Below are 27,276 nucleotides of genomic sequence, written 5' to 3'. Positions count from 1 at the left end.
TCCAGGGAGCATGAAGTAGAGCCAGTGTTGCGAATAACAACTGTTGTCCAACACACAGCTTCAGCCCCAGCTATTCAAGTTGCTGTCCCTAATCCAGCATGACACATTAGAATGAAAGCAGTGTAAAACTTTTGTGCCCCATTTTGACAAGGTTGGTCATATCTGGTATAAACAGTGATAGACTGTGAACCAACATGTGAAGAGGTAGACAGACCTGGGTTCCTGTCCCAGATCTGCCACCTATTACCTCATGGCCTTGGGCAATTTATTTACCTTTCTGAACCTTAACTTCTGCTCAGGAAGTTGGGCTAATCATACCTATCTCACAGATTGTTACAGAGGTTAACTGATAACATATATATAAAAAACATCCAGGGTAGTTCGTGCCTGACATTTAATGTTTGTTTTCCTTTCTTCCACACAAACCACCCCTGCCACCAACTCCTACCCTGAAGATTTAATAAGAACATACAGGTTTGTAAGACAGAATGAATGATTCAGTTTAGTTATATATGAAATAATTTCTTGCTTGTGAATGCTGACTTTTTTTCTGAGAAAAGGTTTTAACATTGAATGAATTCTCAATTATTTTAAATACTTTAATATAATTTTGTTTGAAGTGAAATGATGGACTATGTAACTATTTAAGATCCCTTCAAGCCCTGTAGTTTTATGGCTCTTTGTAGTTTTTGAAAAACCAATATAATATGCCTTTCTGGGTTTTAGGTTCTGATTTCTATGCAGTAAAAGTCTTTGGAAAAAAAAAAAAGAAGAGTGAGCTTCATAAGAAATTTTTCTTGTTTATGTAACCGGAGCATTAATGTTTTTGTGATGATGTTTTCTTTTAAAAATAAAAACAACTAAAACTGAGTTTCTTTGCCAAATGCTCAAAGTTGCTTTGCCTTGGGCTCTGTGAGCAAGCTCAGGCAGATCCATAAAAGGTCATTGCAGGCACCTCAGCTGACTCTGTGTCCTGAGCTAAGGGGAGTGGGGCTTGAGGGAAACAGGAGAGCAGGAGGGCTGGCTGGCGAAGGAGATGGTTCTGGACTCAAGGAGTCAATAGTCCCGTGTACTGTATAAGGAATTTTAGGGGGTGATTATTAGCATTTTGGCAGCAGTTATTATTTTTTTTTTCTTTCCTGTGAGCTTTTATTTTGGGGGTCTAGCTTTGGAAGTTCTGTTAACTAGCCCTTTATTGGCTGTAGTATGACATATTCCTTTGTGGTTCCAAATATTTGTGGCTGTTGTGGGTTTTTCTTTTTAATTTCAGTTCCTGTAATATTAAGACCAGCTGGTTAAAGCTATTTATTTTGATACAGAAAGGTATTATGACTAAACTGTGCTAAATAAAACTTCAGTCGGGGAGGCGGCATACTACAATGGGAAAGAACAGAGGCTTTGAAAGTTAGATCTGAGTTTGAATCCCAGCTCATTTGGTAATAGAGTGTGTGTGACATAGGGCAATGTGCCCAGCTTCGCAGAGGCTCCTATCCCTCACTTGAAAAAATAAATGACTAATTCTTATGTTTCAGGGTGGTTGAGAGCATTGATTTATATAACATGTCCTATATGTAAGGGTCTACCCGTGTTAGTACTTTTCTTTCTTATCCTTCCTCTTCCACTCCTTATTCGTAAAAGAATTCAGCCTCTGATTTTCATAGAGCTAGAGCCTTACCAGTTCCTCTGGAGATGAAAGAAGAGAAAATCCCCCTTCCTCCTCCTAATTAAGGTTGGGGAGACTCATTTTCTCATCCCTTTGGGAAACTTCCTTATCCCAATGGTGAGCTATATCTTATTTCATGCAGATTATAGAATTAGGATGATTATAAAATAACTTTGAGATTGGCGCATAAATGGAGCGCCTGTGTGGTTGTTTATTATAATAATTCTCATTGCTAATAATTCCAGTCAGAAGAATGGATTTATTATTCTCAGTTATGTTTCTTTTAAACATTCCCTGTTTTTCAGCATGTTAGAGGCTCAGCCCTACAGTTTCCTTCATGCTTTCAGACTCTTGGGTTTGGCAGGTAGGATCATGGTTCAGTACTAGCGGCAAGGTATTTGTCATGTGTTGAGTCTTACCCATGTTTCAAAAATATCTTGAGATCAGATTCTTTGTATCAGGAAGGAAAGCTGAAGAAATTTTGAGTTAGGTTATTTTAGAGAGAACACAGTTGAATTGGCTTTTATTTTCTTGGGAATATTGCTTCGGGGGATATGTGTTTCACTCTCTCTGGTTAGTGGTTCTTCTTCAAAATGCAGCTTAAATGCACTTGTTTTGAACATGGGCTAATTTCTGAGTTATAAGACAGTGCACTAGATTGTTAGACCAGTGATCACAGGATGGCTGTGAGTGTGGTTAGCACATTCTTTCATGGGCATAGACCAGACACCAAATGACTAGTAGAATGACTAAGGCTGTTTAAAATAACAAGTGTTAATTTGTTTCTGTTGAATTCTATAATATTACTGAAAAGCAATAGTGATATATGTATATAGTGATATGTAATGATTATGTTTATGTCTGTCTATATCTATATCTGTGTCTGTGTCTCTATATCTATATCTATATCTATCTATATCTATCTATATCAGCTGTATCTATATCTGTATATATCTATATCTATATATTTCTATCTATCTTTGGTTGTGTTCACATATAAACAACAGCATATACTTAATGTTGAAGTAAAGAATCCTTCCCTTCATCCTTTCTATAAGCTCCCAAGGAAATTAAAAATACCAGAACACTGGATTAATCCAAGTTTTTACTGTTCATGTAATTTTTTAAATAGGTAGAAACTAGTTTTATACCAGCATTTGAAAGCTGTTGAGCAGCTGTACTGGTGCACAGAATACAGAACTCAGTGAAAATGTCGCTGCAAACAGAATGGGCTTCAATAGATGTTTATAGACGTTTGCACATGTTCCAAATGAAATTATATTCATCTCCAGTGCCACATTCTACAAATCTCACAAAAAGGACTTACCTGTGCTCCATAAAAGTAATCCTTTGGAATTCTTGAATTAAACTGAGGACATTGTTACTCCTTTGTATAGGAAACTTCTAAAAACACACATGAGTTTCCCATCTGGGTTTTTCTATCTAATCTCTACTGCATTTTATTCTAAATTTAAACAACTTTTTGGATTCTGTATTTTGGAGATAGTTGACTATTAGGTAAGTTTATAAGTTTTGTATACATCATTTATAAGGTGTTGTATTTTTTCACTCTGTGTACATGTGTACATGTATTCCCTTCTGCCACCAACCAGAAGTTGTCAGAGTGAAAAAAATTCTTTTCATTTAACTTTTTTGTAAGAATAGCCTGGTTCTCTACTAGCAGAGGCTGATGTGAATTAAAAGGTGTTTGGAATTTCCTCTTGTGGGTCTAATAAAAATTTTAGTGTAGGTCTGAATGTGTATGTTAATTTCTCACATTTGTTTGAAAAATACTTTATAGTTTAAGCTATCCTAGTTTCTCTTATCTGTTAGTCTCCATTCTGTAATTATAATATGATCAACAATTTGCTTTACAAATTAGACATGCTGCATGGATACATTTATTTGACAAAATTATGGTGTGATTTCAGCTCTGAAATATAAGTTTGATTGGATCTGTATGAAAGATGAGTTTCTAACACATGATTTTACATACATGCAGGTGTGTATATTTTTAATTTTATACACACTTTTGTGTGTATCATACGTACATACATACGTACATAAAATCATGGGTCTTGTAAGTTAACTTCATCTTGCTTTGTCTACTTTTGTCTGTGAAGATTATATAACCAAATGACTATTTTAAACCAATTTAAGCCCAAAGAAAAGGTTAGAGTAATTCCAAGTTTTATAAGATAATATATGTCTTAGGTCTGAATAGAAAAATATTGGCAGTATAAAAGCTAAAATCAAAGTGATCTCTGTGTGGTAGGATTAAACGATGGACTTACTTTTTTGTGCTTTTATATTTTTCTTAAATTTTCTAGAATGAACACATATTCTTTAATGAGAATACTACAAATACTTTAAAGTAAATGTAGTTTAAATCCCTTTGAAAGAAAAACCTTAAACTTATTCTACCTTTTTGTTGAGAAATACATGATTTTACTTGATTAATAATATGAAAAATGTTTTAGTGTAAAGAACTTGAGTCCAAATTGCAAACTTAACTGTAAAATAGGTAATGTTACCTTTTCACGTCACCATCACATTAACATGTTAATTATGCTCTGAGAACACATTTTTTTTTAACCTAGACCATATGTAGCAATTAGGAAATTTAACACAAAACAACAGTTTTTAAAAGTATGTCCTGAGTACAAATACATACCAAAATTTGCTAACATGAACATGTTTTTATGATATAGGCTGAGCTAGTTCAAAATTGGAGAAAAAAAACACAAAAACCCATAAGAATCAGGAAGTCTGACAGATTTCAAAAGAAACATGAAATGTACCCATGTTTTTATGACTTTGCAATTAATTGAGCAGCTTTTTCCCTTGCTCTACTGTTTTAATATATTGGTCTCCAAATGCCCACAATTCTTGTTTTCATTTATCTTCAATTCATCTTAATTAGCCAGTTAAACTAAGACAGTACTCTTTTGACCTTGAAGATGGATGCACCTTCGGATCGTCAGCATGTTAGTTCTCATTGTGATCCTTGTAGGCTTTTGGAGATGCTGGATGTTGTACTCTTTGGAGACCTTAAAGTATTTTCTCTTTCTGGTCATCTAGTTTAATTCAATATTTCAGGGTATGTTTAGTACTGGAAAAAGGCCTCTGAGCCATGAAAAATGTGGTTATTTTCAAGGGATTCATTAACCTGTAAAATGTTATTTTCTTTACTCTGGTCATTTTAGAGAGGACCTTGGATGCAGACCCTATTTATTAGAGACTCCTGAGTGCATAAATCAATTTTGACATTTTCTTTGGTCTGATGATAATGTGACTTGTTAATAATTACTGTAGTAACTTCCAATTAATGAGAATTGTGACTTCAGATTAGGTTCCTTCTAATTAGTACTTTGTCATTTTACTTCATCAGAAAATGGTGTTTGCTGGTCTGGAATTAAGGAAAGAGTTCCATTTGGCAATAGGTGGTTCATTAACACATGGAAAAGAAATAGACTGGCTCACACCCTTCATTGCCAATTGCAAATGTTTTGTTAAAAGGAAAAGCTTGCTTTGCTTTGTGGGGGATGGGTGTGGCAGATTTCTTACACAAAACTCTTACATTAGGTTTTCTCTTTAGGAAGAAGGTGTTTGAAAAGGAGACATTGAAATGAAACCAAGTGTGGTAATCACAAGGCTCTAAATGGTTGTGAATGTGGAAGTATTAAGGAGATATTTGGAATGCCTCAGTAGTTAGCCACTCTATAAATAAAGATCTCATTTCATAGAAGAGGTAGGGTTTTAGAATGTTACAGTTTTAAGGAACCTTAAGAGATTACTTAACCCAACCCCTCACTTTAGAAATGGTGGAATGGAGGCCCAGAGAGGGAAAGTAATTGACATTAACATAGCAGGTCAGTAACAAGGGTTGGACCAACCCAAGGTTTCTTTACTCCCTGTACAGTGTTCCAGTTTGCTACCATATATCGTTACTGTTTTAATTGCTGTGCTATCAGGAAGATTAATCTAGTCTAAATGTTTTACGGGAAATGCGATTATGATTGAACTAGAGACTAGAAAATACAGCAATTTATTTTCTTCAGGTTTGTAAAAAATTTGGTAACAGAGAACGTTAATTTCTTTCACCACAGTTAACAAAGTAAGTGATGAGTAAGTATAAGGATTTTGAATTTTGGCAGGTAAATGCTTTTTAAATTAAATGTCATTTGGAATAAAGGAGACCAAATATGTAACTTAAGAGATTTTCCTAGAGGTAGGTGTAGCTACTACTAAAGGCTGGATGGAAGCAGCGAACACTCAGGTCTGAATTGAACGTTGGCAGAACGATGAACATAACCTCGTTCATTTTCACCTAGAAGTCACCCCTTGGCATCATAGGGCAAAGGGACATTCCAACCTCATCGCTTCAAGGGCTCTTTCTGCCGTTGCAACGTGAGACAAAAGCTAAAAGGATCAGGTTTTGAGCGGATACTGATGTCTCCAGACTATTTTGATTTCCAGTACACTGATATCCGTATACTAAGTTCTATCTATTTATGTTGAAATCTAGAGGCCTTCACTCTCAGGGGAGGATGAGTGAGACAGCAGGAAGAGATCAACTTTCGAAGCCTCCCTTTTTGTTTTGATTACAAGGTGTTTTTACAGTTGTTACTTTTGTCCAGTCTTAAAGCAAACTATTCACATTGTTTGAAATAACCATAAGAAACTTTGAATGATTTTCAAATAGACTAAATTGAGCTCTTGTAATTTAAAATCGTTTTATTTTTGTTTGCGTTGGCTCGGCTTATTGCGCTGAAATATTTCTTCAGGAAGGACCTCTTCTGATCTGTGGTCTCCCTGGCCAGTGAAATCAGTGTAAGCGCTTGAATTTCAAATGCATGTTTTTTACATTTAAATTGCTGTCCTCTGCTATAGGAAGAGCTCACGAAAACCATCTATAGTTCATAAGGCTGGACTCTTGCAGTGAAATTAGAGGCCATTAGAACTATTGGTCTTATTTCCAACTGAATTAGTTAACTGCCTGTTAAGGTTCAGAGCTTATTGACCAATAGGCATTTATTACCCTGGCCATAATGACACAATGATTTCCATTAAATTCCAGAGTTTATGGAAATAAAAAAGAGATCTTGTGAAGAAAGTGGTTAGTGGTTGCATTTAATTATTAGGATTAATTAGGCATTTAAATGTAGATATAAAGTATGTTTTAAAAACAAGTATTTCTCTTTCGTGGCTCTGAGCCAACTGTGCTGAAGGGGATGAAGATTCTGTTGTTGTTCTTGAAGTACTGCTGGTTCTCTTGTGTCACCAAGTGTATACACTGAAATTGCTGAGCCCTGTCTTTCGAGAGTACTTATCAATATTACAGGATATTTGGTCGCTTAACATTTGCCATTGATAATACTCAGGATGATTTTGAAAATGATCAACATGGTTGGTATAAGGATATTAAATGCGTTCATCTGGGAGCTTGAGAAAATGATTTGTCTTTTTTTCGAAGACTTCTAGTATGAGAGTTTCAGAACCTGTGTTTCCATCACATCTATATTTTTATTTAATTATGGTCACAATTTTATAATTAATAAGGATCCTTTACATTGGATATCAACTAAATTAGGGGCTTTGCATATCGTTTTTGAACTTGTAGTGGTTAAAAATGTATCTTAGGAGCTACTTAAAAGAACTTATTAAAAAATTAATGTATCCTGCAAGAAGGTAGAGAGAATGACAGATTATGAAGTAGAACCTAGTTTTTAAGCTTTGGGGATTCTATCCATTACATTAAAAATTGATGTAGGATCTGAATATTCATCTGTAAGATCATTTGAAATGATAAGCTGCAGAATTAGAGCTGCTTCTCTGTAGAAGACTAATTTGCAAGTGTCAGCCAACATTCCTTTCAAACAACTTGAAATGGGTTTCTTAATTTGCTTTAGAAGTGTACTTTCAGAAAGTTGATGCAACCAAGTACATTTGCATTTCCTCTGGACAGGATAAATCCACTTCATTGATATTAGTTTGGATAATTTCTCCCCAAGGGGCAGTGCATCTTTTTCAAACTCAGAGATCCAAGAGCGTTATGGGTAAAGCTTGCTAGGTTAAATTCATATCTGTCCTGGCTGGGGAGCATGCTGAGCCATATAAAAGATGTAAATATGGATTTAGTCTTTCTGGATTTCAACGTCTGAGCAAAGGAAGGAGAGAGCTGAGATTGTGAAAGACATGGAGTTCAAGGCATGAATGCGGAAGCAGCTAGGATTGCAAATTTAGGAAAAGCAGAATGAGAGAAGGTGTGCTAGTGCAATGGAATTATTAGGTTAATAAATATTTATTGATGGATAGATTATATCTCTGTGGTAGGTTGTATGTATACAGATAAGAATAAAAAAACAACCCCTGCTTTGAAAGAACTCACTTTCCATTAATTCGTTCGTTCATTTGTTCGTTCATTCAGTGTCAAATAACCACCTTGGAAACGCAAAGATGAAAAGGCATTGTCTCTGTACTTCAAGAGCATTCAGTCTGTGGAACATATTCCTGACATTCCTATTTGGAGCACAGAAAAAGTGTTTCCTTGTAAATGTTTTAGCGGGAAGCTGCACACTATAGGAATGGAGACCTGGCTTCAGAGTTAGACAGTTCTGGGTTTGAATCTGTGTTCTGTCACTTACAAGCTATTACCTTGGACAAGTGACTTAACCTGTATTAGCCTCAGGACTCTTATCTTTATGTTTTTAAATAATTTTTAAAAATTTTTATTTGAGAGAGAGCATGAGTGGGGGATGGACAGAGAAGGGGAAGAGTCAGAGAGAGAGAGAGACAGAGAGAATCCCAAGCAGGCTCTGTACTGTCAGCGTGGAGCCTGACGTGGGGCTCAAACTCATGAACTGTGAGATCATGACCTGACCCAAAGTCAGACGCTTAACCAACTGAGCCACCCGGGACCCTTATCTTTAAAGAAAGACATAGTCTGCCTTATAGGATTATTAAGACTCAATAACATTACTTATGTGAAGGAGCTTGCCACATAGTAACAAATACCAATTTCATTTTTGATCCTTACCTTAATATTGCTAGTCCTGTGGTCCAGTGACATTTTGTTTGAAGTAGATCATTGTGAACTGGCTGGGTAATATAACCATACTTTAGAGGATAATTTCTTTTTATGGTAAAAATGCTTAAAACATGCTGAGTAACTGACTCAAAAGTTAAGTTTTAGAAGACAATTCCTTTGTAAGTTGGGGAAGACCCCTATTCAGTCTTTCCATGCACTTGTTTATATGTTGCTTTGAAATAATTCCTTAATTATTTAATGTGCAGTTTTTATGTATCTCCCCAGGTTGATTATTTGCTTTCTGAAAGCTGAGATTAATGATCTCTTCTTATATACCCCTGTAGCACTGAATTCATTTATACACAGTAGGTGGAGAACACATTTTTGATAAAAGGTGATAGAGTTACAGAAAAAACCCATGAACGATTAAATTAATAAAAAATGTGAAATCATTTTGATTCTGCAGTTTGAAACTTGTCAGTGAATGATGCTAGAAAATGCTTCAGTCTAAAAGTTTCAGAGAGAGCTTAAATGATAGAGGGAACCTCCAGTGTTAGCAACTTGTAACGTTCGGGAGAGATGCAGAATCCATCGTTGTTCCAACAAAAGCTACGCGTCCAATGGCGTACCAGAGTTATGTGGTGCAAGTGACCGTACCAGGTCAAAGAAGAGCGCTAATTTGGAACTGTTTAGCCAGTCCAGGCACCAATTGACTGTGAATGTTACTGTTGGTGCACGATTACCAAGACCTAGGTTTATTAATAGAGTTATGTAGTTGTTTTGGTGGTTGTGCTTGTTTTCAGATGATTTTGTGAAATATAGATAATCCCATTGAATAGGTATTTGATATTATGTTGATCATATTTGATATGTATATTACATTTAAGTGATAACCTGAATGAAATTTCTGAACATTTCTCAATCAAAATAATGTTTTAAGTTTCTAGTTATGTAGGAAGTGCTATGCTTTTCTGATGGCTCTTTTTGAAAGGGAATTCATTTGCCCCATCTCTGATGTTTCTTTTTTGGAATTGCTGCCATAATTTCAATAGGAATGCATCACCGAAAGGACTATTATGCTGATGAATGAGAGCTTCCTGTGCCTGTTGGCAGGCACTAAGTAGGCTCTAAGCAAACTGAAATTCATTGAATCTTAGCAGGGCTATTAAGAAAATAAGTGCAAATTGTCAGGAGAAGAGAGGTTTGTTCCTTAACATCATCACTTGACTCTTGGGTAAGAAATGTTAGGCAAGAAAGAGACTGTTTCAATTTGTCATCCTCCTGAGACTTCAAGATGTTATCTGTAGTGCTGAAATAAACCATTCCTTTCTATAAGCAGAGAAAATGAGAAAATGGTTTATGCCCAGATTGGTCCATTTAGTTAGGAGGACAGTCACATAAATAACTACCTAAGAAAACAAAAACAAAGAAAGAAAATGGGAAACCTGAATCCCTGGCATAAACCCTTTCAGGATTAAAGTCTCTGTAAGTGGTATGTGCAAAAAAGAACTGCCTGTTCACAGGGGTAATGTGCTCAGAGGACAGCACTGTGAACTTGAACCTTTTTACCTTAGTTTTTCCAACCATAAAATAAAAGCCATTTTCTTTTCTAAGGGGAAAGCTAGATTAGCTCATGGAGTTTTTTGTTGTTTTGTTTTAATAAACAATTGACAGTTGGTTAGGTTTAGGGTATAAGCCCTGAGCCACGTTTTATGGACTTTGGTTCCAATGTCAAATTAAGTTTTCAGAACCTTTCAAGTTCTACTAGGACCTTTCTTTTTGTATGTATCTATCACCTGTTGGCCAGTCTGAGAACTAGGTGGTAGTTTATATCCTAGAGTTTTGTTCTCAAAGCCTTTGGTATGATATTTAGGGTCGGATCCATAACACCTCTCAAAAGCTCCCTCCTATCATCTGATCTCCTTGACACTTCCCAGCTCTCTGGCTGTCCACCTCCCTTCCCATCCTCGAGCCCAAACTGGGACTTTCCCTGCTTTGCCAGGCATATCCCATCATTACTTCTATACGAGGCATCAAATAGTAAGAGGGCAGAGAGAGAGAGAGAGAGAGAGAGAGAGAACACACTGGGACTCATCCTGTACTCTTGGGACCATAGCTCTTGTGACCAGAGGAAAGGGTCCCCTTCATCAAAATTTGGGCTGCCTGTCCAGCAACTATTGCTATCCCTTGTTACTTGCCTGGAGCGTTAGACTGGGAAAGAATGGAAAGAGGATTTAAAACACAGGATTTTCTCCACTCTTACCCTCAGGAGTCCTCTTTTTTGCTTCTTTGACCAGATGGAAGAGACTTTTTTTGGAGTGTTTTCTGTTTGAATCCAATGAGTACTTCCTTATTTTGAGCTGCTTTTGAATCCAAGCCAGGTAATACCAGATGGGAAGGATAAACAAAACAAAATGGAAAACCCATTGCTGGTTTGGTACTACTTTGAATTCTGGACTCTTTCCTTAATTCATCAGCTACCATTGACCGTTCAGAGTCCTCAGCTGTTCCATAAAGTCTTTCTAGGTTGTAGTTGTATTCAGTGGGAAATACTGGATGCTTACTCCATGTTGCCTAGAAATGGAACCCCCTTCTCTTTTGAAAAGATATAAAGTGTACAGTTACATTTTTGTGCTAGTAAGTATCAAAAGGCAGACATTTTCCTTTTTTTTTTTGTTTTTCATTGTGCTATGTGCTGCCTGAACACACACGCACCAATGTGGAAAGATTATATAACGTAGGAAGGGGAAAGATAGAGGCAGCGAAGTTTGTCATTTAGAAAAACACGAGTGAAATCCTTGTGCAAGCCTTTTGAGGGCATGTATTCTTACTTTCAGCTCTGCTCTCACCCCTTGCTCATGTCACCTTCTTTATGTCCCTTTCCCGAATACCTACTCTTTCCTGGAGACTCCTCCTGTGAGCTAGCAGCCGAAGCCATTGACAAAGGTTAGGTTGCCCGTAGTGTTTGCAGTGCTTCTCAAATTTCGCTTTGCCAAACATCTCAAGTCAGAAGAGAGGGGTTCTTCCAGGGATTAGGACTGTCGGCAGAGTAGAGATGGGCATTTCTTTATGTTTTCCTTTTTAAGAAATTATGTGAGTTCTTCATTTTCTTCTAGAATTTCTCATGTAAAAATAATTCCCCATTGATTGCTTAAAAAAAGAAAAAAGTACCACTATGTTGCAGGATGCTGATAGTGGGGGAAGTCCTGAGTGTGTCAGAACAATGCTTATATGGGAATTCTTTGTAATTTTCATTCAGTTTTGCAGTGAATCTACAACTGCTCTAAAAATAAAGGTCATTAATTTAAAAAATTCTCTCCCAGAAACTTCAAATAAATGTGACGTCTCAGGAGATGTGTTATGGCATTGTATAGCTTTGCCTTTCTCCATGGTAGAATGCTATGGACTCCCATTTAAGTTATAATTTTATGAGAAAAACAAGGGTTGATAGAAAAATTATGGAGTGAGTTACTGATGGTGGAGTTTCATGTGCTCCCAGAAACCTGAGGTAGAACTCCTATATCCCAATACACAGCACTTATGGCAGTCATTTCTGTTAGGCTGCTTTCTGGAAGGAACGCATTCCCATTAATCTGGCATGGTTTACGTATAGCTACATTATGGTAGGTGACATGCCAACTGTTTTTTTTGTTTTGTTTTGTTTTGTTTTTTCAATAAGTAGGTGAGAATTCAGTCTTTTTTAATTCCCACATCGTTGGCTTCACTGTTTTTCCACATCCACCATTCTCTCTGTCCACCACTATTTTCTTTCCGTTTTGCTTCTGGTCTTAGCGCATTCCCCAGGAGCAGGCTGTGTGTGTGAAGGCACACAAACTCTGTGTTCCAGGATTAATTGAGAATTGGTAGGGTAGGGGCATAGAACTCATGTGAAAGCCAGATGATTTCTTGGAGAATGTTCAGGAAATTCTCTGGTTTTCTTCTTGGCATGATTTTACACCCCTCCTATGCCACACCCATAGAGTGAAGGCACAAGATACGGAAAGTTCAGAACCATTGCTCTAAGGGACCTCAGACTTCTTTCACTGTTTGTTTTTAAAGCTTAGAAGAGAAACTCCAGATGATGGTACACACGTTTTATAATCTGACATAAACATTAACATTGGGAGTCCCTCCAACACTAGAAAATGACACCTACTTAGTTATTTAACTCCTGGTTGTCATTTCATCTTTTCTTTAACTTCTTATCAGATTTCTAACTTCTTATTAAAATAGGATTTCCTCGTAATTTTTTTACCTTAACACTTGATACAATTAGTTAAAAATTAATTTTGGGAAATAGCTGATACAATATGAAACAATCAGGACTGAGAGACGATTTCCTTTAGAAATTGATATTAAATGAACCCAGAGCCGATGTTGGGGAGAAAAACAATTCACAGCTGCAGATTTGGTTAGAACATTATGTTTAGGCCATTTGGGCCTCTGACTCTGGGTTGCAAACTCAATAATGGTGTTTGCTAAAATAGCTTCCAATCTCTTGCATGTGCTTTCAGCATATAATCAGGCAGACTAGTAAAAAATAGAAGTGTAGTTTTCTGGAGAGATAGGAATGATTACTCCCAGCTGAGCAGGTAAAACATATTGCTACATGAAGAATGTGTTCTTTGCTGATTCTCAGGGTTTTCTTTATTTTTATTTTTACTTTTAATATAAAGTGTCAGCAGACAGAAGCAAGAGAAAATTCACTTGAAAATGTCAGAAAATAAAAGAAGCCTAGCAAATTGTATTGCAGGTAAAAATCCATTTCAGCCAGCAAACAAACAAGCGTTGGCTGAGAAGCTTGCTGATGGCTCCTTTTGTTTCTTGATGATTTAAAGCCTCATGCTTGTAATCTAATTAACATCGAACTGAGTTGCAAGTACAGTGGCCTGTTTGGTTCAATAATAATACATTTATATGAAAGGTTAATGAAATGAATTTTTCCTCCATTCAATTCATTAAAAATTGTTCTACAATCAACGGTTGCTAATGGAATAGAGATTAAATATTCATGTTCATAAATTTTCTGTGTCATTTCTGATTTTCCTTCATTTCTGCCTCCATAGAGTGAATTTTGTGAGCATAAGAGTTCCCAGACAAAAACCTTGATTTAGAGGTTAATTGCACACCATTAATTCTTTTATCAAAGAGGTAGTGTGGAATACTGGAAAGAGAAATAGTTTGGCAGTGGGTCTGTCTCACTTTGTAACTGTGTGATTTGGGGCAAGTTTCATAACCACCAAAAGATTTGGGCAAAAGGTATTATAGGAACTTCTTGCAAGATAGCATGAGGGTTAGTGATAAACTATGGAAAGCACCTAGCCCTGTGCGGGGTACAGGATTAGCAGTTCGACAAATAACCAGAAAAACTGGGGGGAAATAAAACACCAACTTATATGCCGTAGAACTTAATGATGATTTACAGTGGCGGGACTGCTTATAGCAAGGCGGGGCTCTCATTAATTCTAAAATAGGTGTCAGGCTTGGGCCTTACACCTTGTAATTCTCATCAGTGTTATCAGTATAAAGTCTCTGGAAGACTGTTTCATGTTTCTATAGATAGATTTTTTTGGTCATCTATTTTCTGCCACCTCTTTCTTCTTTTTCACCTGAGTCGATGGACCTTATTTAAACTGCATATGATGTTTTCCCAAATAATGAATTTACTAGAAAATTGAAGCTTATGCAGTCAACTGCCAAAGTGTAGACGTTTTATTTTTTTGTGTGAGAGAGAATGAAAGTGAGCGAGAGGGAGTGGGAATGTACGAGGGGCAGAGGAGAGGGAGAGAGACAATCTTAAGCAGGCTGCCCATGCGGGGCTCCATCTCATGGTCTTGAGGTCATGAGATCGAGATCTGAGCCAAAATCAAGAGTTGGATGCTTAACCAACTGAGCCACCCAGGCACCCCAAAGTGTGAACATTTTTAAAAACACTTATGATTATAAAATTTCCTTCAAATGCATTTCCTACTTTACAGGCTTCTTAAACAGAAGATGCCAAGCATAACTATTTTCCTAGTGACTCAAGGTGATCATTATGATCATTTATTTTTGTTTTATGCCTAATTTTTATCAGTCCCTCACCCACTTCACCAAAGGTGATTTCTGATCAAAAGCTGGTGAATCAGGGGCGCCTGGGTGGCTCAGTTGGTTAAGCGTCTGACTTGGGCTCAGGTCATGATGTCACGGTTTGTGGGTTCTAGCCCCGTGTCAGGCTCTGTGCTGACAGAGCCTGGAGCCTCCCTTCAGATTCTGTGTCTCCCTTTCTCTCTGCCCCTCCCCTGCTCATGCTCCCTCTCTGTCTCTCAAAAATAAGTAATAAAAAAAAAGTTAAAAAAAAAAAGGTGGTGAAGCAGATGAGCCACTTGATTAAACAGCAAATACCAAATAAGAGGAAGGTTAGTGAGAAATTCAGTTCAACTTTTTAAAAAGTAGCTACTTGTGTTTTATATTTCATGTGATATCAGTCAACAGTCATTGTTACAACACTTTGAGGTCATCATTATTATCTTCTCTGTAAGTGGAAATGAAACATGAAGTTTGGTGAAGTTAAATTAAGTGCCCTGGCCAAAGGCACACAGCTTAAAAAGTAATCAGGATAGGATTCCAGAGAGCCTAATGAGTCCTGTCTCTTCCACCACAGGTGCCTTGGGAGTAAGGCACATAGCTCTCATTCAGAGCTTTAGTTCAGTAGTTATTTTGTTTAATATCTCCCCTTTCTTTTTTCTTTTTATTTTAGATAGAGCACGAGTGGGGAAAGGGACAGAGGGGGAGAGAGAGAGAATCTTAAGCAGGCAGAGCCCAATGTGAGGCTTGATTCCATGACCCAGAGATGGTGATCTGAGCTGAAATCAAGAGTCGGACGCTCAACCAATAGGCGACCCAGGTGCCCCTAATAGCTCCCCTTTCAACTTTCAGTGTAGATTTGTCTTTGGAGGTCTGTTGCTAGAGGAGGACCTAATTTTAGAACTGCGTTGTCCAGTGCAGTAGCTACTAGCCACTTGTAGCTATTTAAATTTAAAGTAATTGAAATGAAATAAAATTTAAACTTTAATTTCTTAGTCACTTTAGGCACATTCCAAGTGCTCACTGGCCAAGTGTGGCTGGCTAGTGGTACCATTATTAGATAGTACAGAGAACAGTTATATTACTGCAAGAAGTTCTAGTATTCTCTCCCTTTGTCTAAGGGAAACTTACACAACAATATACATAACAAAATTAATGTGCATGTATGTATCCATATGGGTATCTATGATGTAAGATGGTGAAAACTAAGTAAGGATATGGGTCCTGTGCCTTCATTTTTATATATCACAGTTTTATGTGATATCATGTGTAATTTATATTATATAATTTTATGGTCGGTGATGTGTGCATATTTACATTTTGCTCATATGCATATCTTTTAAGTAATAGTCTTTTATTTTCCCATACAAAGCATTCCTGGAGAAGTATATGAAAGTCAAATATATAAAATATTAAGTAGGACAATACTAAACTAGAGATTGACAGGTTCAGTGAGTGGGAAGTGTTCATTCCTAGATAACTAAAAAATAAAATATCAAATCAGGCCTTTCCTTTTAAGAGTCATTTTTACATAGTCTCTGGTTTTATTCTTTGCCATCACAACAAAACCGTACTTAGTTGTACCGTGTACATCCAGGGATGTGAAAGTTTTTCTGCTTTTGGCACCCTGTAATCATTTTCATTTTTCAACCAGTTGTGTTAAATTATAGATTAATACAGCTGCCTTTTAAAAAGCTAGAATTGGCATGTCTATTTTCCTTATTTCTACTCATTTTTAAATAAAATAGTAAAGGAAAGCTCAGTAAAATAATTACACAATTTATAAACATCGTTGAAAAGGGTGGTGATGATGTAGCAGGTGGTATGATTGGCTAGAAAGTATATCACCATGTTATAGACTTATTTAATCTTGAGAAAATGTAAAAATGTTCAAATTCAAACAGTGAAAGACAGATTAGGAATATTAGAGTATATAACATGAGAAAGTACAGATTAAACTGAAGCAGAATATTTGTGAATGATTGAACTAAGTAATAGATTGTACATGTAAGCAAACACACTTAATTTTGTGTAGCATTATATATTACATGTATTTGTTCTATATTTTATGTCCTGAATATACACATGAACCTACATGCATAGTAATTTACCTTATCACTCATTTGAGCTGTGGGAGAGTATGATGTTATGTTATTACTGAGTTCAGTGATGCTTTAGAATTGGAAACTAGGGGTGCCTGGGTGGCTCAGTCGGTTAAGCGTCTGACTTCGGCCCAGGCTGTGATCTCACAGCTCATGAGTTTGAGCCCCACGTCAGGTTCTGTGCTGACAGCTTAGAGCCTGGAGCCTGCTTTGGCTTCTCTGTCTCCCTGTCTCTCTGCCCCTCCTCTGCTCACACTCTGTCTCTCTCGCTCTCTCTCTTTCAAAAATAAATAAACATTAAAAAAAAGAAAATAAAAAGAAAAAAAATAGAATTGGAAACCAGAAATGGAATGTTGGAAGTAAAGGCTTACGGTCAAACTCCAGGGGTGCTTGAGGGGTGAATAACTTATTGTTTCCCATGTTTAGTTTTTGAGTATTTGTACTTTAACCCTGTTTTAGTCCATCTGGACTGCTATAACAAAATACCATAGGCTGGGTGGCTTAAACAACAAACATTTATTGCTTGCTTGGAAGTCCAAGATCAAGGTGACGGCAGGTGTCCAGTAAGGGCCTACTTCCTGGTTAATAGCTTGCCGTTTCCTTGCTGTGTTCTTAAATGGCAGAAGGGGTACCGAGCTCTGGGATCTCTTTTATAAGGATGCTTGCTAATCACGTTCATGGGGGGCTCCACTCACATGACCTAATCACTTCCCTAAAACTCCACCTCCAAATATCATCACCATGGGGATTAGGTTTCAACATAGCAATATGGAGGGACACAAACATTCAGTCCATTGCAAACTCTCTGAGATGAGAGGAATGGCCACATAATGAAAAAGCAAGTATCAACAGTTTTAAAAACAGGGCATAAAGACTTTGGTCATTAGTTACATTTTTTTCATTATTGCTAAAATATTACAAGCCCTTACTATTAGTAAGTGGTTACTGAAGGTAGCGGTCAAGATATTTAGAGCTTTTCATATTCTTCCTCTCTAGACTGTGCATCGCTTGAAGGTAGGAGCCCTGACTGCTTCTTTGTATTTGTGGTACACATCACAGTGCCTAATGCTATATATTTTTAGGGAATTTAATGGAAGGAAGGAAGCATGGAAACTTATTCTGGTAACCCAACTGTATTTTTATTATTTGTGAGATCATTTAGTGGCATGTGTGGACTGATCATTGAGGGTTCTTTGTGATGAACAACAAGAAATGAATGAGTGCCAGCACTTGAAACTCTAGGCATCCCACTTTTAGTCCCGTGTGTTCACCAACTCCCTCCAAATTTCTCTTCTTAGCTAAAGCTTCAGGTTAAAACCATTGTTCTCAGGTATAGGTGCTCTCGGTAGTGAATCCACATTGCCCTTCCTTTTCCATCTGCTGCATTGCCCTTCCTTTTCCATCTGCTGGCCAGAATGTGGTGTATGTGAGGGGGTTGTTGAGACATCAAGTGTTCGACCTGGCTTCCTGGGCCTCACCTTCCCTCGCTGCTGCCCATATACTGTCTCTACTCAATCTCAAATGATAAAAATTTGCCCCTTTCCCAGATGAAGCAGCTTACTGTGAAATCTGTGATGGTAAGAGAAAAAGCAGTAGCAGGGACCAGTAGGGAAGAAGCAGATGGGCTACGGCAGATCACATGAGTTTTCTTGAAGCTGTGGGAAATCCTGTGGATCTCAGCACATCTTGACCTTTGCTTTGAAAAAGACTGGCATAGGATCCTGTGGGTGGCTGCTACATCTCCCAAGACCTGATAATACTAATTTGTTTTAGTCAGGTGGTTCAAATTTTGTCTGGGAGCAGTGGGTTCCCAGTTGCAGACAGTCTTTTAGGGAACAAGGAGAGAAGTGAATGAAGCATTGATAGGAATTGAATGATATTGAACAATAAAATATTTAAAATATTTACTGGACTCCCCTTATATTCTGTTGGTCTGTAATTATGTGTTCTTTTTGTCGTTCTTTTCTCATTAACTAATAATCAGAATAGCTAATTTTATTGTGTACTTACTCTGTGTCAGGCACACTGCGAAATTCTTTTTATTCAATCACAGTAACCCACAGTCTATCTTATCATCATCAAGTGAACTCCATAGTAGCATTTCTCTCACAAAAGTATAGAGAACTGATTTTTATTCAGCAGCGATTTGTACATACAATGAATATATGAACATATGTACATGCAATGAATATCGTATAGAAAAAAGTTGGGGGAGTCCAAATCTATGAGTTTGGACTAATTGTGCTTATGTCTTGACAGGGATACAAGTTTTAAGCTTTTCACTGAGGAAATCATATAAAGTTGAGTTGGGGATTCTGGAGGGGCATAAGAGAGACCTTTAAGTCTTCTCTCTTACATCTCTTTTCGAAACCTTCTAAAGAAAAGAAGCCAGGTTGTGGGCAGTATGGCCAAGTCTTACTTTTTCTCATCTTATTTTTGAGTGCCCTAAGAAAACAAAACATGCATACTCTTCTTTTTTGTAACAACTGTGTAAAACTTGAGACCATAACTTACATTTAACACTGGACTTTGCTTACCTACACAGAATAGATAAATGATTTCATTGTCTGACAGGGAAATCGGTTGTTCTTTCGGTGAAGTAATGAATGATAATGTTTTGTTTTAAATATACAAGAAGTTATCAGAGTTCATCGAGACTACTATAGGATTTGTGTGTGTTTTTCTCCCCCCAACTTCACTGAAATAACAGCACTATGAGTTTTAGGTGTCCAAAGCATGATTTGATTTACATGTATTGTAACTGTAATTGAAATGATTACCATAATAGATTTTTGTTTCTTAAAATATATACCTGAAATCAATAACCACAGAGATTTTTATCTCTTATCATGAATAATTATAATTTACAGGTATTTGGCATATATACATGTATATATATTATATAAATAAGTATACTTATTTTAGTTTACATTTTCTACAAATGCTGCATTAAAGCTAAACTATAGCTGTTTTTATTTGGAATATTCATTGCATGTACATATATTCATATATTCATTGCATGTACAAATAGCTGCTGAATAAAAATTAGTTCTCTACACTTTTGTGACAGAAATGCCACTATGGAGTTCACTTGATGATGATAAGACATAGACTGTGGGTTACTGTGATTGAATAAAAAGAATTTCATACAGTGTACCTAACACAGAGAAAGTACACAATAAAATTAACTATTCTGATTATTAGTTAATGAGAAAAGAACCACAAAAAGAATACATAATTACAGACCAACAGAATGTAAGGGGAGTCCAATAAATATTTTAAATATTTTATTCAATATAATATTATTCAATTCCTATATGTTATATATTGCCTCTTGGATTCTAGAAATCACCTAAAATGTGACGTGCAAAGTGCAGTGAAAAATATCTATAAACACATTAAACATTAAAACAGTGGCTGAGTCCATTGAAAGGAAATGATCTTATGAATTAGTAATGAAGGTGCATTTACAGGTTATTGTCGTACTAGGGTCTGAGTTTTAACAGCTGCTGGTAGTTTAAACTAATAGGACTCTGAATAGCCCATAATTGAGGATTCATTCTGTTTATGGATTGTTTCTTAATAGAAACACTTAATAGTATTACCTGTCTTAAATTACTTCAAAGAGTAGTTATAAAAATGAAATAAGATAAGGTAAGTACATATGTTTTATAAACATGATAAGTGCGAGAGATCTCAGTGTGTATGTAATATACAAAATTATAAAATTATGTATTAAGTTTATTGAGTGATAGTTTTAGGAGTTGTTTGAAGCTTCATTTAGATCCCATGAATATAATTAGTGACAATTTCAAAGTGTATTGGACTGAAAGAGTTAAATTTGTGTTACAAACATATAATATTAGAAGAGTATTTAAGTTAAATAGGAGGCCAGGTATTTTAGAAACAGATGCCATATAGGCCATGAATATATTAATGTCATTTAGAACATGTTTTTAAGTTTATTTATTTTGAGAGAGAAAAAGAGAAAACGCAAGTTGGGGAGGGGCAGAGAAAGAGGGAGAGAAAAAGAATCCCGAGCGGGCTCCACACTGTCAGCACAGAGCCCGATACGAGGCTTGAACTCACGAACTGTGAGATTGTGACCTGAGCCGAAGTTGGATACTTAACTGACTGAGCCACCGAGGTGCCCTAATTTTTTTTTTTAAATGTTTTTATTAATTTTTGAGTGAGAGCATGAGTAGGGGAGGGGCCAAGAGAGAGGAGGACAGAGGATCTGAAGCAGGCTCTGTGACCTGAGCCGAAATCAGACACTCAACTGACTGAGTCCCCTAGGTGAGCCATTAATGGCATTTTTATGTATCATTTAATCAGGTACAAGGTCCTTACCTGGTTATATACTAGTAACATTTTGCTCCTTTCTTCTTTTGACTCTGTGTGCTTGAAAACAAACTGCATGTTCTTAAGACTATTCTAAAATTCAAATATTTTATTAATTTTCTGGCCCTTTTTGCAATTAGCTGGAAGGAAGGATGTTTTCTTCTAATCAGAACTGATAATACTAGTTTTTCAAACTAATCCAATTAAAGAACACAAAGGCCAGTAATCTTATTTTGTTTCTAAGCAAAGCATACATAGATAACAGCTTTTAAATACTGTGTCTGAAACACCACATGAAATGTAGCTATATTATAGCACTCATTATTAAAATTTTCTTAATAACCATCACACATTGATTTTTCCCTTTAATTATAGAAAAGAGGAAAATTTGAAATAATCAGAATTTGAGTGTCTCTCATTTATCTTGCCCTGTACCAGACACTTTGGTGAGATATAAAAAAATTTCCAAATACCTTGACTTTGAGGAGCTTAAAGGCGGGCTAAAATATATTTTAAAAATTATCAAAAAAACATTAAAAGGGATTTGTAAATAAATGCCAAAGAATGTGATAAAATTAATAAATGTTCTAGAAGTGACAAGAGTGAAAGTTTAAAAAATTTTTTAAGTTTTCAAAATTTATTTCAGTGATCTCTACACCCCACGTGGGGCTTGAACTTATGACCCCAAGATCAAGAGTTGCATGCTGTGGGTGCCTGAGTGGCTCAGTCGGTTAAGTGTCCGACTTTGGCTCAGGTCATAATCTCACGGTTTGTGGGTTCGAGCCTTCAGATTCTGTTTCCCTCTCTGTCTGCTCCTTTCCCATTCAGCCTTGCTCAAGTGCATGTGCGCACTCTATTTCTCTCTCTCTCTCAAAAAGAAATAAACATAAAAAAAAACTTTGTTAAAAAAAAAAGAGTAGCATGCTCTTCCACCTGAGCCAGCCAGAAGCCCCAAAGAGTGAAAGTTTTAATATCATTTCCTTGAAAGAAGTATGCTAACATTTTATTATGCTGGAAGAAATCAGAATTGATTTCAAACTATTTACTAGGTTTTGAACCAAGATGATGTCAGTTTTAGGTCTGCTGACCGGTTTTTCTAATAATCACCATCAGCCTTCTTGGAGCATAGTATATAAGTAAAACGCGCATTATCTTTTCTTTCTTCCCAGGCATACTTCCGACAGGGTGTTGCCCTCCAGTACCTCGGACGTCATGCCGATGCCCTGGCAGCCTTTGCATCTGGACTGGCTCAGGACCCCAAGAGTCTCCAGCTTCTGGTGGGGATGGTAGAAGCGGCCATGAAATCTCCCATGAGAGGTAAATATGATGAAAGTGTTTGGTCTGACACTAATATAACTAATTTAAGGACATTCCTAGCCTTTGAAGACTTTGGACATTGAGAATTGGTAGGTTATTGCTTTGGCCAAGATTGGACATTTTACACAAAGGAAGATCAGGAATCACTGTCCATGGCTGGTGTTAATGAGGCAGAACAGGATGGTGGTGGTAAGAACACTGGTGCAGAAGCTTATGGACCTGGATTATATTTTCAAATTTTTCATAAACTAACTTTATGACTAGGGTGAATGAATGAACTTTTCTGGATTTCAGGGTTATCCAAAGAATACTTTTTTAAAAATAGTTCTGAGATTCCGTACCTCTAAATCACAACACCTCTAGTAGTAAATTGATTTGCTCAGTTGGACCAATATGCCATCTAGAAATAAATGAGAGAAGATATTAGATATTCTAACATTGTGTAAAAGGAAATAATGGATCTAACTGTAGGCTATGTCTAACGTTTTTCAGAGGAACATGAAAAAACCATGTTGAATTAAAAGGAAAGAGAAGAGACAGACACTAGTTTACATGGTTTTCTCCTGTTGTTACTTCTGTTTTATACCAATTGGTATTCTGGAAAAACAGTGGATTGGAACTAGTATCAAAGGTTGGAGGAGTTCTGAGGCCCCAAACTGATTGACTTCACTCTGAGAAACATGGATTTTTGCTGAATGAGCTCTTGGACAGATTAGGCTGAAAGGGTACACCAATAGTCATCTTTGCAGTGATGGATACACTGAGGCAGATTGGTGGCAAATAGTAGACAGCGAATAATATTCCATATTAGATTATGTCAAACAGAACTTTATTTTGTCTCTGAAATGGTACGTTTCTGAATGAACCTAAAATTTTTGATGGCAGTATCATTAGACATCTAGTTTCGAAAATGTTTGTGGCATTATGTAGTTTTAATATACTGGCTCATACACTATTTGGCTCAAAATAAAAGCTAAGTAAAAGTTTGATGAACTAAATGGTACTCCGTCTCTGGGCAATTCATAGCTATAAAAAATGTTTTCCTGAAAGTTGAATATTTCATGTTTTAGAAAAAAAGTGATAAGGAAATCTCTCCTCATGTGATTTTATAACCCCATACAAAGCTGAGTCTTAGCTTGTAGGAACCTAATGGCTTCTCCCACTGGGGGACCTGCTGTTAATAAACTCTGACTTAGAACAGATGCGCTTTGGAGCTCCAGGGCTTGGGGCGGGTGGGGGAAGTGGACAACAACAACAAAAATCAATCTGTCTCTCCTTGCCATTTTCTGGCATTTTCTCATTCTCTCCCTACATCCTTCTGCAAGTAATTTACATGGAATATATATATATATATATGTATATATATATAGTTCTTGAAGATATCACTTCTTTATTCTGAGGTGTTTCTGCTGCTGCCTTAGAATATTGGAGTGAATGTGTTGAGATCAGCAGAATCATACTTACCATTTTGCCTTTGAAGCAATTTGTTTAGATAAATGTAAGAAAACCTTCCTGCACTTCGAGAAAGAGTTCAGTGCTGCTGTCCTGTCCCCCTTAGGGTTTTCTGTGCTGCATTCTCTCCTATCTTATACCGAATGACCTAAGGCTGACCCTGGAGAAAGCCGCATCTTACAGGTGCCTGGAGCGCTTCAGTATTTTCTTCTCTTTCCTTAAGGCGATTTGATTTATCTCATTTATTTTTAGCATTGCCTTTACCCCTGTACCTATTCCAGGTGGGCTTCTCTTATCAACATTTTATAGAGGCTGTTCCTTGGCACGGTGTTGTTCTGTGCATCATTTCACATCTTAATGACCTCTCTTTTTGTCATATGGTTGCAATTCACAAAATCTGTCATCATTTGCTGCCCATTTTTTACCCACTGTTTATTTTAGCCTCCTGCAGCTTTCTGAGTTCCTGCCATTGTTGTGTATCTGTGCAGTTTGGGTCACTTTACATAGAGGTCTGATCTGTTACATCGTTTTTCTGGTTTTGGTTTTCTTCTTTTACAATTCTTAAGTGCAAAAGAGAAAGCTCCCTAGTCCAGGTGCTTCTATAAGGAAACAAAACTCTAGTGGTGTGCATAGCATCCCTGTGGTTTGGTCTTTTGGGGAAGTTTCAAGATTTCTTTTTTTTTTTAAGTTTATTTTTATTTTGAAAGAGAGAGAGAGGGAGAGAGAGCATGTGCAGGGGAGGGGCAGGGAGAGAGGGAGAGAGTGAGCATCTCAAGCAGGGGCTCCAACCCAGGAACTGTGAGATCATGACCTGAGCTGAAACCAAGAGTCGGACACTCAATCAACTGAACCACCCAGGTGCCCTAAGATTTCATTATTTTTAAAGGTAGGGCCAATCTACGTTAATATGCCCTGTTCCCACATAAATATGTTCTATTTATCCATATCGAAACTTACTTGATTTTTTTATAGTGTTGCTGATACTGCTAACTGAATTCATAAGTCTATTTTACTTTATTTTTATGATTTCACTCATGTTCACCAACCAAGAGATCAGTTAAACTACTTCTCCTGTGGATATATTTACATCCTTATATATAATGTATTTCCTTAAATCATTAATGAAAATGTAAAAATAAGCATAAATATAAAATGATACTCTTTTTCATGACTTCTCAAGTTATCCTTTCACTATTTTCTCTTTCTCCTTTTGAGATAGTCTGTCAGCAATCTCAGCACATTGTATCTTATAAATGCTTATGCAAATTTGGATGGGATAGGACAGTGCTATTGCCACCCAAATTCAATAATATAATTACAAAGTGAGATTGAGTTTACCTTTATTTGTTCCTCTAAAGACGCCAGGGCTGCTTCTTGCTGAGGGTTCTCTTGTGTATATTTTCTCTCCTCCCGTTAATTTGGTAATCTAAAGACTATTACATTTATGGGCTATCACCTGTCGTGGTGTTTCTACCAGCTCCAGAGGATCCAGGGAAGCTAATTTAAGGAGTGCTGGTGGAAAATGGCTGTTGAATGTATAAGCTTTTCTCTGAGGGTCAAGTTGGGGCTCACCTTTTATTTGCCTAATTGCCACCCCCCCCTCGGTGAGCTCTTTCCCTCTGATTTTCTTTTAGGTGGCAGTCACTTCACAGGAGGCCTGTTTTCTGAAATGTTATGTTAAAAAAAAAAAGACTGGAACCGAATCCCAGTGCTGCCCTTTGCTATTTCATTGACTGAGCAAGGTTGCTTCCTTTCTCTACACCTCAGTCCTTACCCGTAAGAGGGAAATGACAATATACACCTCCTGATGTTGTTTTGAGAATCCAGCACCAGAAAGCGTAAGTTGGTCCTTGCAGGCCACCTTCCCCTCTTCAGTGCGATGTGCTCCTCGCTGAGGAGTGCACGTAGCAGCAGTAGTAAGCCTGCTCTTGGATTTTTGACAGGCACGGCGTTGTGTGGAATGAACACTGTGCTACTGTATGTGGTCCTCTTGCTGAGCACTCACTGGAAAATTTGGTCTCAGGCCTCAGTGTCAGGAAGAGTGTATTTCTCCCGAGTAGGTATATTTTTATTTAAAAGATCTGGGAATTTATGTAAAAGATCCGGGTGGCTTAGTGGGTTCAGCTCAGGTCATTCATGATCTCGCAGTCCGTGAGTTCAGGCCCCATGTAGGGCTCTGTGCTGACAGCTCGGAGCCCGGAGCCTGCTTTGGATCCTGTGTCTCCCTCTCTCTCTGCCACTCCCTCACTCACGCAGGTGTTCCCTCTCTCTCTAAAAAATAAGTAAACATTAAAAAAAAATTTTTTTGAAGGTCTAGGAATTTTATTTTATTTTTATCTTTTATCCCAAAATTATTCCTTTTGTAATTTTTTTTTATTTTTTAAATTTACATCCAAGTTAGTTAGCATGTAGTGCAACAATGATTTCAGGAGTGGATTCCTTGGTGCCCCTTACCCATTTAGCCCATCCCCCCTCCCACAACCCCTCCAGGAACCCTGTTTGTTCTCCTTATTTAAGAGTCTCTTATGTTTTGTCCCCCTCCCTGTTTTTATATTCTTTTTGCTTCCCTTCCCTTGTGTTCTGTCTTAAAGTCCTCATGAGTGAAGTCATATGATATTTGTCTTTCTCTGACTAATTTCGCTTAGTATAATACTCTCTAGTTCCATCCACGTAGTTGCAAATGGCAAGATTTCATTCTTTTTGATTGCTGAGTAATACTCCATTGTATGTGTGTGTATATATATATATATATATATATATATATATATATATATATATATATAAAGGTCTAGGAATTTTAAAAGTGATCCCTGCTCCTTTTGCTTTGTCCTCTATGAAGCATAGAGCCCAGTGTCCTGGCCACCTTAAGGAACTGGGCCAGGTCTTACAGTCGGCCTGTCTGTATGCTGAGTTTTATTGCCTTTTCCTGACTTTCTACCCATTCTGACTTCTGTGTTCTCTACCTTTATTTCTGTGGAAGGCCTCTGAATCCTTTTAGAAACCTTATACAGACAAACTTGGGAAAGTGTGACAAAGCGCTTAGACAAAGTACTGAACATGTCAGTTGTTTTTCTTTTCTTTCCTTTTGTTTTCTTGAGGAGGGTTAAGTTTGACTCTTTGTATAAACCAAAAGTTTTCTAATTGTGGTACAATATATATAACATAAAATTGTCCAATTTTAACCATTTTTAATGATACAATTCAGTGGCATTATGTCCTTTATAGGGTTATGCCATCATCACCACCATCCAGAACTTTTTCATCTTCCTACGTTGATACTCCGTCCCCATTAAATAGTAACTCCC

At 37.0% G+C, this 27,276-nt stretch overlaps 1 protein-coding gene across 1 annotated transcript in view; it reads left to right on the top strand.

Annotated features, from left to right (window-relative positions):
- The window catches only part of TTC28 (tetratricopeptide repeat domain 28), a 622,119-nt gene that overhangs the window by 297,325 nt on the left and 297,518 nt on the right, over positions 1 to 27,276 (top strand). The window contains exon 3 of the mRNA XM_049619809.1: positions 22,372 to 22,519. Within this exon, the coding sequence (XP_049475766.1) occupies positions 22,372 to 22,519 (148 nt within the window). The remainder of the gene's footprint in view (positions 1 to 22,371; positions 22,520 to 27,276) is intronic.

Source organism: Panthera uncia (genome assembly GCF_023721935.1).
Source record: "Panthera uncia isolate 11264 chromosome D3 unlocalized genomic scaffold, Puncia_PCG_1.0 HiC_scaffold_8, whole genome shotgun sequence".
NCBI lineage: Eukaryota > Metazoa > Chordata > Mammalia > Carnivora > Felidae > Panthera > Panthera uncia.
The sequence above is the reverse complement of the archived record's forward strand: the minus strand, read 5'-3'. Positions and strand labels throughout refer to the sequence as shown.